General features: G+C 42.3%; 1 protein-coding gene across 2 annotated transcripts in view; it reads right to left on the bottom strand.

Annotated features, from left to right (window-relative positions):
• Window positions 1-12,693, bottom strand: part of BMP2K (BMP2 inducible kinase) — a 60,538-nt gene extending 47,845 nt beyond the window's left edge. For both annotated transcript variants that reach the window (XM_086463752.1, XM_086463753.1), the window contains exon 1: window positions 12,528-12,693. In XM_086463752.1, the coding sequence (XP_086319878.1) occupies window positions 12,528-12,693 (166 nt within the window). The remainder of the gene's footprint in view (window positions 1-12,527) is intronic.
• Window positions 12,694-13,094: the final 401 nt, after the last annotated feature.

Raw genomic sequence — 13,094 nt, 5'->3', positions numbered from 1 at the left:
ATAAGGGATTATGCTGCATAATCTAGGCCAGAACAGTTAATTCCATTTCATTGTGCATTAAACCTCTAGTGTCTCCAACTTTAGTACACTCAACACACCGTGTTACTCAAGATGTAACCAAGGTGATGCCTCTAGGCAGGATGTGCTTCCTGCCCAACTTTTCAAGAGAAGGTTTCTCAACTTGTCCACGACATTGATAAGACACCTATAACAAGCATTTGCTAGCACAGTTAAGAAAAAAAATACACCCAAAAAAGCCTTGGAACAGCAGATCTTTCCTCAATATGTGGAAAGGTTTTTTTCCCCATCTCTCCTGACATAGTTTGATCACTGAATCCAACTCCACCTGTAGTTTACTCTGAACTGAAAACAGAGTTTGAAAAGCAAGACCGTGACATTATCTGTGAATACAGACGAGACTCAAAAATGAAGTTACTCATTGTACAACACTGAGGTCAAGATCAATAGAATCCACAAAGTCAATTCATTTTATAGACTGATATCAAACACAATTTGCTAGGCATTTTTAATGCACACTACAGTATTTTTTAAAACAACTTAATTTTAACTCCAATATAAGAAACAAGTATTGAAATAAAACAGAGTTACAGAATGGTTAAAGCAGTGAGTACAGATACATTATATACCTAATATGCAACGACCCAACTTTTTTGGAACTAAACTCCATTGTCATACTGAATTCTTACCACCCAATTAAAAAAAACACCACATCACACACACCTTTTCTTTCACTAACTCTTACTTGCCCTGCAGTTTGTCTTCCACCTTCCTTGAAATCACTGTTTAATTGTGATTTAAATATGCAAGCATATGAAACCAAATCAGAGAAAGGCAGAGAATGGATCTATAACCTCACACATTAATAACTTGCCCACTGAATACCACAAAGCTACCATGGTACAGAAACCAGGCAAAGCATAAGGTGCCCCGCTTCAGCAAAATGCCTAGTTCTACCGAGTCTTGGAGAAGTGCCACCTTCTGCTGCCAACAGAAACAAAAGAGTCAGCAGGCCAAGCAGAGACAAACCAAGCAATTCCTAATGCTAGAAGCATTTCAAACTAAGGCAGATGTCATAGGAAGATTCTCTGGTTTACTATTTTTCTAAGACATCATACACTCACTAAATTAGCAAGATGCAATGCCTGTCTCTTCACTGCTAGAAAGAGTCTACATAGCCTCCCTCGCATGCCAGTGTAATCACCAGTGAACTCACTGACTATTTTGCATACATGAACATGATGAAAATGGGATTAACTGTCTGGAATTAGTTGTTAAGAATATCTGATACGAATACTTGAAGTGATCGGTATAAGGATTTTCTTATCTCACCTCCTCGCCTTTAGCTGTCTGCAAATACTCACGTATGTTTAAACTCCAAGCATACCGAAGGAGCAGATACAAGAGCTATCAGTCATATGAACAGCAGGGGACCAGTAAGGTTTTTTACAATTAAGTAAGGCCAAGTGATCTACGTAAGTGGTAACCCATCTAAACTGAACTCAAGGTGAAAGTCTCAACTCCACAGACACACACCGTACTACTGAGCTCTATGGAAAGACAGCAGGGCTTGAAGGATGGAATTACTTCACTTTTTTTCAATAAATTTGTTTTCCTGCACGTCATGCACAAAACTGAAGTGATCCTATGTCTAACTCTGACACAATCTCATTCACACTTCCTATTCTTGTCTGATAGAAGACATACTATATTCAAGTCAGGTGTGTCAGCAGAGTAACCAAGTGCCTGACATTCTTTCATCATCTATCTGCTCTGTATCAGAGACATCAAGTTCAAAACCACTGTACTAAGAGGAATCAACCTCTCCTGTGTTTACACCGCTGCAATCCACAAGAGCACTTGGCTCTGTCACAGTTCTTGAACAGCACAAAACAAGCCCACGCACATTTAGCAGTTAGACGAAGATTAGCTCCAAGTTTTGTTCCTCCATAGCTTGTCTTTCCAAAGAAACATCACTTTCTTATAGTTTCACATAATTTAGCAATTAATCAAAAAAAAAAAGAAAAAATTGTTTAGAAACAATTTCTCTAAAGAAGAGCACATTCTGTTTCTCAACCTACAGGAATTGCAAAATAACATAACATCATATTAATCACTGGCTTTTAAAACTATTTTTTGTTTTATAAGAAGAGTGGCAAAATGCTGCAATAACAACTCATTAGAACCGCTACTGTAACACAAGATGCACATATAGAACTCACAGTCCAAGTAACAAATTTTTAAAAATGAGAACTAAAATGATTCAGTAGAACAGAACAGAAATTAAACCAAGAACTAGACCGTTGCTGTATATTAGTACATACCTCTTGGAGACCTGTGCATTTAGATTTCAAGGCACCACAGGAACAAATTCATCCATTAAAATAATGTGCAAGTTTGGAAGGAAGCCAAATGTATACATTACTCCAAATAAAATCTCCTCAAGTGCTGGAATATCAGAATTCCTTTCATCGTTTTGCATATGGCTATCAAGGCGTAGCGTATTACAGAATTGACAAGGAAGAAACCATCACAGAGCTGGGATGTTCCAAACTCTACCCACAGCTCTTGTACAGACTTGTTTTATGACTTGGGGCAAAACCCTTAATCTTCCTTTGTTTCTCCATCTGCAGAATAATGACTTTCCCTAAGGGGATGTGATGTTCTTCAGATCAATACCAGCTTTGACATCCCTTGAAGAGCAAGACAAAAAAATCCTAAGATGTGTTCAATCTCACATGAATCTACATAATCATTTCTTCAGTATTTTTACCACTTGCATCAGAAGGTAGATGTAACAAGAATCAAGGCAAAGGAAAGACTATCATACCTTTACAGGGAGAACACTGCAAGTTAACCAGGTTTCAGTTCCACAACACAGACTTAGTGTTTTGTAACACCTGCATTCAAGTTGCTCAAGAACAAAGCAGCATGTCTTTTGCCACCCAAACCAAAAGAAATATTCCCCACTTAATTAAAATAAGACCCCTAGGATCGAGCAAGTTTTTTATTTCCAGTTATTAACCTGTACTTTCATGTGCATTTTCCTCCACTCTACTTCTGTTCAGAGACCCAGTTTCACAACTGACCCCACCCTTATCCAAGACAACTCACTGCTACTAGTAAAAAGTAACTAACCTAGACAAGCGTGAGCAAGGAACACATGAATCAGAGGAGAGGAAGGGAAAGATTCCTACCTTCTCAACCAGCAGACAAACATTCAAGAGACTGAAATCCATTCCCAAGACAACCAGTGAAGCAGGAGAAGATGAATTCATCTTCCTTCCTTGTTGGCAGCTAGACAAGGATTAAGAAAAAAAAATAAAACCTAGCCTTTCAAGAGAACGGGTTTCACATTCACTGCCTAACTTCTTAAGCAGGAGAGGAAAAATACAGGACAAGCCATCTCTACTGCAGCAGAACGACAGACTAGAGATGATGTGACCTGCATTTGTGTACCACTGCTTTCAGTTGAAGGTAATAGAAACAGGCAATTATTTCCAACGTTTCAGGAAGGAGCTGTTCATCCAGTGTATTAACAGCTTTTAGGTAAACCTATAAAAATACACAGGAAAAACTTCCATTCCAAAACAGATCCCTGCAAATTTAACAATTTCTTAGGAAAAGGACAGCATCCCAAGCCATCAAGTTACCATCAGGCAACTGATCAGGTCTGCGTTCCTGGTTAGTCCCCCAACACAAAATCAAATTTGTTTACTAGAACCACCTGTTATCTGACTCGCTTACACTCCGCATTTTGGCAGGCACAGAGCATTCATAGTGTCAGTTAACACAGCTCTGCTTACCAAGAGCAACTCCTCTGACTCTGGTAACCTACTTATGGAGGCAAAAAATAGCCACAACAAGTGAAATACAGCCCAAGGTTAAGAAACTAAACAGTTTCGAGAATGAAGACTTAAGAACACTGTAAACAAAAACAGTGCCAGAGACACAACCCAATTACCTCAAACACTCTTCCTCTGAACCAGAGGTGAAATCTATTTAGCAAGGAGAGAGCCATTCAGACAGCACATGTGCACACATTTACAGCTAAAACAAACACCTACAGCTAGAAAGATGTTCAAGTTCACACAGTTAACGTGTATATATTAAATCACGTTCATTCTTCCCAGATGTGAAAGGGATGTAAGCTTATAATTATGCTGCTCTCCATAGAGACTGAGCCCCATCTCTGGCATTAACTTCAGTTCTACATGCACAGAACTGCACAAATACTTCCATATGGGTAACATACTAGTTAATGACTGACAGCTCTGATAGTATGCTAACAAAAGCCCAGAGAAATAAACACACTCTTCCCAGAATCACTGGTTTCTAGTTAACATCTGACTGAAAATGAATTATTAGATAACAAAGGTCTTCCTTTCTATTTTGACATGCAAAATACTGAGATCTAATAAAAAAAGAGAAAAGCTCCCAACTTTCAGCTGAATCACCAAAACACACACCCCCAAAATAAAATCCTGCAGTTTCTTTTAAAGCCTGGCCTGGCTTTAAGGACTTTCTAAAAGAAAAGCCTTTCACAGTCAAATCTAATATATCCTCTATTATCGCACACTGCCTTACCCTTTGAGGGTGTCCAGGAGTTTCACAGTAAGAACACCTGCACATGTACACTCCCTTTTATGACTGCTATAACATTAGCAGACTTTACCAAAACACATCTGCAAGAAGAAAAGTAGATGGCATGTACATTTGTTACATCTGCCTTTCGTCAAAATTTGGCAAAGGAAAGAAGGCTTGGGTTTGTGTACCATATTAACAGGACTCTGCTGCAAATCAACTTGTTTTTCCTATATAATCATCCTGGCCACTATCCCAAAAACTCAGCTCAGAATCAGTAGATTCCAAGTCCTTGCTCAGTATTGAACTACTTCTGGACACACAAAAGTTAAGTTGATAACGCTCCTGAAAAGAACAGAAAAACTATGTGCAGTTAACAGAGGCATAATATTACCTGTTTGTGTGCATTGCAATGCAGAAAGAAGCGTCCTTAGGGGATGCAAAGACTAATAACTTGACAATCCAAGAGCATTAGACCTCCTGTCCATAACAGCTGAACTTGGTCTTTGCTGTACAACAGATCCCTTTGTCAGCCTACAAATGTTTCCTAACCTGTTAACTTCTCCATCAATGTAGAAGAGGCACATGACAGCACTGGAGAGTACAATGAGAAAGGCTGTTCTCCCGAAGTACCACCAAAGTTCACCCAATATGTTAGTTACCCAACAAAACTGAACTTACCATTTTTTGCACTACGTTACATAAAAAGTTATTTTTATGCATACTGATTTAAGACTAGGATGACATACAAATACCCAAACTGCTTCTTGGTTTGTTTTCTTTTTCATTACACAGAATACAGCTACATCCTGTACTGGGCAAAACCATGCTCTTGTTTCAAGGTGTTAGCTGCCTTCATTCGGCTTGAAAAGTGCTGCAGCATAGGTTGCCTATCTTTCATCACCCAGAGACAGAAACTTGGTGCAGCATCTCACCACCTGCCACTCTGAAGCTACACCTGAATTAAGGCTGCCATGCCTATCACTGGGACTGCAGAAGAGCTTCACATCCATCACACAATACTCTTTGCCAAAATGACAATCGGAAATTTTCAAGCACTCGTGCTGCTTTTTTCCCCCCTTTATCTCGAACTCGAACAAACTATTTCTGCTACTCAAATATTAGCACAACTGTTTGAGACAGAATAACAGGCTTGACCTTTACAGTCACGTGTGAACACAGATTCAGTAATGTTACAGTCTGAAAAAAATCAACACAACCAACCCCAACTCAAATTCCACAAGTTACCTTTCCAGACAACCTTCCAGCTCATAATCCACCTGAACAACCGAGCCAGGTTCCAACTGAAAATAAAACAGTAGCTACTGTGAATGCACACACTACATAACCACTAAACTACTAAGGAAAATACATAATGAACATGTCAGCAGGGAGACTGCCATGCTACATGGTCATGACAGAAGTGACCCTGCACCAACTATATTTGTAACACCTGCCACAAAAATAACCTCTCCCACTGTACAGTCAGAATCTCAGGGTTACGAAGTCAGTCCATACCACATTTAAACACTTTGAAGCACTGAAGTTAACAGTCATTACAGTGGCATTTCTCTCTATTTGCCTCTTCAGAAAAAAGCACAACAAATCAGCCACATCTTCACGGGAGACAAAGCAGCATATGCTTTACAGCAGCACACTTAAGAATTTACAGCAGCTGCTGGAGTTGCAAATCCCCAAGATCACTTACTCTGAAGACCTAAAAATCAGAGTACGAAAGGTTAATTGAAATGGGGCTTAACAAAGCATCCTAAAGGGGCAAGAACAACCTTACGCACATCAGAAAGTTCGTCGTCTATTTGGATTACTAATTGAACTGCTACTGCTAAGACCCATAATGTCAAAAAAACAAACACCCACAACAAAACTTCCATGACTATTCTAATTTTAGGACTATTAGTAATTTTGGAAAGCTTACTACACCTGCTTTCTGGACAAGAAGCAATTCAAGCTTTACCACAGCTTTGTTGATTAAATTTTAAGACTCCACTTCTTCCCTTGGACAACTAATTTAACAAAAGCCTCCAGGAAAAGACACTTGGGCTAAAACTTTAACAGCATGGCATTCTACAAACACATAGCACCCAAATTCACAAAACAGGACTTGGATTCTTCTCCACTAAGATGCTAGTCTTCTTAGGCCTCAATTGGAACAGTATCAAAATAAAGGACCAACTGAATCATAAACGTCAACAAGTAGTTGCAAAGACTCAATTTAAGTAGGACAGTAGAGCCTGCAAGAAGCTCATTCCTTCACTAGTTTGCCAGGTTGCAGTGTGAGATTAATTATAAAAGAAATGAAAATTAATTTCCAATTTTATAAAGGGAAGGTTTAAGGTTTTCACCCCATATTGAGGGGTACCTTTTCACAGAAAACTGAGTTTTAACCATTCTATTAAATAAGTGACACAAACGTTCTCTGTTATACAAACATTAACTAAGTAACTTAAAAGCAATCACTACTGAGTGTCTTTTTCCCCTGGGCCTCTAGTCCTAGATTCAAGGTCACTTAGTAAAACAACAGCTTCCTAAGATACAGCACCAGGAGGGTCAACACCACACAGCTTCAAACCCATTATTTTATCATCCAGAACAAAAAAAAAAAAAAAACCAAACACAAAACAAAACAAAAAAAACCAAACCACACAACCAACCTCAACAAAAATTCCATAAATACTAAGGCACAGGAAACAGAGAAAGGTACAGCACGAAAGCAGTCATGTGTCATGTTCAACCCCTCCCAGCCAAAGTTTCAAGACCCAGAAAAGATAGAAAGGTGCCTATTGCCTTTTCTAAACACAGCGACACTACCTACCTTACATCCAGTTTGGGTACTTCCAGGAGCAAGTTGCACAGGGTATTACCCACTTTCCTCCACCTAAGTCACTAGAATCTCACCTCCACTTTCGTAAGCAATGCATTGGCTGGTGGGAGGGTTAAAATGGTAAAGACTGTGCTGAATTAATTAAGGGAGAGTTTTACTTCCTCCAAACACAGTCAGCCTAGTCCTTCACAAAAAAACGAGGTTTTCAGGGGCAAGATCATCACTCTGTTGTGCTACTTTCACAGCACACGAGGAGATCCCTCATCTGTAACTAGGGTTAATTAACATCTGTATCACAGGCAAACAGTAATTATTGGATAATCCTGTGAAATGCAGTTCAGTAAAGCTCACTCACAGCCAGATTAGCACTCCCAGTATGTAACAAAAAACCCGTAACAAACCAAAAAAACCAAAACTAAACGAAAACCCTCATGCTTGTTTCTAGGACACTACTTTTACTTCAAGGTTCTTTGCTGAAGATAACTCCAAGTAGAGTAGCACCGGCCCAGTATGGAAGTTTACAACTACCTGCTAGCCAGACAATGCTTTCATCGTGAAGTATAGGAGGATACCATCAGAACAGGCAAGCTCCAACCCTCCTACCTTCTCGAAAAAGTATAAACTCCAGATAGTCTAAGCTTTATGTTCCACCATGCCCTTATTTATACTAGGGGGACCAAGTCCTGGCTCATTTTTTTCAAGCATTTCTAGCTTGATAAACAAGGAGAGGTACAGATTTCTGCCTCTTTGGTGCAGGGCTTCCAACAGGACAAGTGTTTAGTGTCTCTATAGGCTGTTCCCTTGAAAAGAGGTGAGGGGGGGGGTCAGGATGGGAACAAAGAACAGGGGACTACTGCCTGACATGGAGTTACCCCATTTCCCTGCTGGACTAAATACAGTCTCATTAAGAAATCAGGAAGCATCCAGATATGGTACTAATGGTCCTGGGCAATGAGATAACAACCAGCCTGAAAAACTCCTTGAAACCGCGGTACTTTATACACCAGAGAAAGACATGCAGGACACTGGATGATAGTTTATTAGCTGTACCACATGGGGGGAAAAAAACCCAAACAAACACCAAAACACTTCACAGTACTATTTTGTTTTATCAATATGCAACAGCATATGTCCCATGATTCCATTAACCAATTTGCATAGGAAACAACGAAAGCTGTATGATGATCGCATTTCCATGCTCACAAATCAGCTTCCAAACCAATCCAATCAGGTTCAAGAGTGAAGCCTGAGAGTCCACTGCACTTATGCAGAGTCTTTTTTTTTTCTTTTTAAAAGATCCGTAACTGTCACCGTCTTTGCTTGCTTTACCAACACTTATTAAAAAACATACCCACATACTAAATCTCAACACAACACGCAGCATTAGCATGCTCACTTTAGTCTGCTCATGGTACAAAGGCAACTTCAAACCTTGAGAACTATTTACTCAGTTTAAACACCCCCAAGTCCTGCCAAACAACCAAGGCATTAAGACAACTGAGCATCTTCCAATGCCTACCTTTGTAGTCTGCAGAAAAATTACTTTTACTGCATCTCTTACAGTTCAATAACTCCTTCCTGTTTAAGTCCAAGACAACAATGAAGTAGTATTATCCCCATGCCAAGCCACAACTGTCTACCTCCTCCTTATATAAAACAAAAAGTCTTGGGAAGTTGCTAAGTTTTACTTTCCTTTTCACTCTTTACAACATTACCTGTTTTGTATTGACATTTGAGAGCAATTTAAAAGGAAGCTTTATACTTCGTCAGTCCAGTTAGCTGCAATTACTCAGCTATAAAGTTCTTTTCGATATTGGAGTCACCATAACTACAGTTCCCCACACATCATCTGCGACTTTGAACAGAGAATTCTCCGTATTTTTGTCAGATTCAATTTTGCAAACTTCAGCTGCATTGCACATACTCTTGTTAAAAAAAAAGATAGAAAGAGAAGGTCTTCACCCTGCCTCTATCAGTCATTTATTCCACTGACATCTACCATCCCTTCAAAATGGGTAGGAACTCATTTTCTACATCAAACATGAACCCAAATCAATTGATTTTCCCCCCATCTCCGAGAAGTAAACCTTAAAAACTAGTAACTCTATCCAACAAAATACTGGCCACAGGGTTACAAAAATCTAACAAGTCACCAGACGAGAGGTGTATTTAAAACAAAAGAAACCATCGAACAGCCCAATAACTACAGCACTTTAACCTTCATACCTACTGTACTAAAAAAGGACACAGTTGCTTTAGATAGCATTATACACACTTATGCAAACGAACTAGATTATAACACTACATAGTTCTGCCTTTAAAAAATAAACCAATACGGTCAGAGACCAGAGAAAAGCATTTTGAGAGCAACATCTGTATCAACCCAGGAAGTCTACCCAAGTGTCATTACTGCAGCCTCACAAGGTAGTTACAGCTCGAGCCTTTTGGCATTGTTACTGCCACTCACCGCAGTTACTGGGAGCCAAAGTCCTTTGCAAACCTAAGAGCTAGCTTCCTAAGACAGCTCAGATGCAGAATTTGAAAGGGGGACTGGGTTAAACACTTCCCATCTGACAGACATAGAAAACTTAATTTTAACAGCTAGTAAAAAAGCCTATACATACCACACCACTGCTAACAGAGTATCATGTGTACATTCTGAAATAGGCTTGTTATGTTCACCCTGTTAACACTTTGTGACACAACCTAAATCTCTGATATGAGCCTCCTCATATAACTTGTACATGATATTTCATCAGCACTGAATAACAGGAACTACCTGACAAGCCTAAGACATTCACAGTAAAACTGGGCTTCAGAAAATGAAAGGAAAAAAATGCCTTATGCAAAAGGACTAGGAAAAAAAATAAGTATGTTTGTTCCTCCTGTCCCCCAAGAAGGAGGATTATTAAGCAAAAGATTTATAAAGCGTTAAGGATTATTAACAGATTGCAATATGACTAATATAACATCAATAACAACAATTAATACTACTAAGTCAAGGGAAAACTTGACTGTCAAGAAGTAATTCCTAGATGAAAAGGAGCTTTTTCATTCATCAACTCCTATGGTCAGTCCAGAGTACCGGAGCGCCACGTGAGCACTTCGTCCCAGCGACCTCTCCCCCAGTCCCCATGAGGCACACATCTGCTCCCCCCACACGCAGTAGCCCAGCTGCCTCCCGACACTCAGAGGAGCTCCAACAGTACCGCTCCCCAGCTCCCACACATCCCTGCTGTATGCCACCTGTAATTTTCTCCTCCTCTAAGCCTTTTCGGGTCCTCCCTCCTGATGAGCTCCTGTGTCAGCTTTGAAGACTTTTCCCCAAGATGCAGCAGATTTACACTGCCCTGACTCTTACCAGTTCTAGTCCTAGGCATCCATATTGAAGAGAACACATGCAAGCTGTGGAAAACTTTGTCTTTCAGACTCAAGAGTAAAAAAAGCAAATTTGTGCAACACTCACCTGTTAAAATTCGTACTCCCCCTGCCCCTACACCCTTAAAGGCTAGGAATTTGTTTCTGCAAAGTACAGAAAGAAGAAAAACGAAATAGCGATCTATAGTGAGTCTCAGATAAGAACACATTATGAGAAATCTTTTAATATTATGCTCAACTGAACATCACACCATGCAATTTTTCTCAAACCCAACAAAGTACCACACAATTTTTCTCCTTTCCACTACATACGTGGTTTTTGTGTAATCTCCTCAATTTGTTCAGGAACCTATTTCCAGAACGTTTTTAAGAACTTTCTATCCTGCAACCAGCCCTGCAGAGAAACTACCTCCTGTCAGACTACAATGACTTTGAAGGAGCTCTCAGCAAGGACCACTCATATTTTAGGCAACCAGGTATACAATTAGCTAAGCCCTCTCCTCATTTTCATAAGCCAAAGAAAAAATATTGTGTTCTAAATGTTAAGTACCAACTCCGCTATTCTACTAAAACTCTTCACGGACAGCAATGAAAATTTAAGTACCACCTATAGGTTCTATTTTACATAGTAATATTATCTGCATGTACTTGTTAAAACTGCATCTTAAATCTTCACCAAGAAAAGCACAGAAGCAATGAAAGTTTACTCGCACATTTATGCATAAACTAGTCTAAGCAATACACAGACATAAAAATGACAAAGATAAACTATTTTACTCACAACATCCATAGCAGTATGTTATAGTGCTGCAAAACTCAGTAACTATGAAGCACACAAGACCAGCCCTGTGCTTGGTGACCTAGGAAGTGAATTATACTTTATACATTACAACATCGGCTGCCACCAACTACGAGAGATCAGCACTGCATTGCTCGCCCCCCCAGAGTAAACCCCACATATGGCTGCTTTAGAAGATGGCCCATACCAGCGTCTATCAACGTCGTACAACTAACAAAGTCTAGCCAATTCTATGGCTATCTGAATTCACACAACTCTGCTTTAAAACCCAACGAAGGTCCAACGTCATAAAGTTCAAGTTATTGACAAGAATTCGAAGTCAAGCACCCTGCAACAAGGGGCGGACAGCAGTTGCCGACTGCAGAAGTTGCCAGCACTGCAACTTCACTCACGACCCTGCCAGAAATCTACTGCATTCCAGCAAGGAAGATCATGGTTTTATTTTTTGGGGGGTTGGGGTTTTTTTTTCAGATTAGTTGGCAAAGCCTACTCCAGGATTAAACCGCCTTATTCGGAGGCGCCGGTTGCCGGCCACACCGCCTCCCGCCCCAGTGAATCGTCAGCCCCACCGGCAGCGGCATCTCAGATCGCTGCACTCACGACAACACGCGAGGAAACCCTCAGCCATCTAACGAGCCCCAGGCACCAGCCAGACGCCGAAACGAACAACAAAAAAATACCCCAAACCCCCTTAACCGGCTTACAGCGGGTAAGCAGCTCTCCAGGGCCAGAGACAGCGAGCCAGGGGCGGCGGGGGGAGCCCGTCCCGGCGAGAAGCGGGGCAGGGGCCCCCGCCTCGCCCCGCGGCCGCGCTCGGCCTCCGCCGCACACTCCCCGTCCCACGGGCACCGCGCACGGCCCGGGGTGCGCCGTGTCGCCGTCCCTCACCCCCCACCCCGCCGTTACCTTCTGCCAGCAGCTCCTCGGGGATGACCTGGTAGCGTCCGACGGCGAACACCTTGCCCAGGGCGACGCCGCTGCCCCCGCCGCCCCCACCGCCGGAGCCGACACACGTCGTTCCGCCGCCGCCGCCGCTCCCCTCGGACTTGGGCATCCGAGAAAACTTCTTCATGGCGAGCGGGGCCCCGCCGGGCCCGCGGGAAGGGCGCCGGCCGCAGAGGGCTGCCCGACCCCGCGCGGCGCAGGGAGGCCGAGGAAGAAACGGCCGGGCGGGCGGGCGAGCCTGAGGCGAGGAGCGGCCGTTCCTCAACCGCTGCCGGAGCGGGCTGCCCCGGTTCGCATGCCGGCCGCGGCCCCCGCCCCGCTTCTCCTCACCCGTTCGCCCGCCACCGCCGCCTCCCCGCGCTCGCAGCGACGCCCGCTCCGCTACGAGGAGTAGGAAGAGCGAGGAAGGGGGCGGGCACAGCCCCGCCACTGCCCGGCGGCGGCCGGGACGGGGGAGGCGGGCGGCGAACACGGCAGAAGCCGCCTCGCCCGTGTGCGGCGCCACGGCGCATGCGCGGCCCTAGCCCA

This window comes from Leptosomus discolor, chromosome 4 (genome assembly GCF_034619465.1).
Source record: "Leptosomus discolor isolate bLepDis1 chromosome 4, bLepDis1.hap2, whole genome shotgun sequence".
Taxonomy (NCBI): Eukaryota; Metazoa; Chordata; class Aves; order Leptosomiformes; family Leptosomidae; genus Leptosomus; species Leptosomus discolor.
The sequence above is the reverse complement of the archived record's forward strand: the minus strand, read 5'-3'. Positions and strand labels throughout refer to the sequence as shown.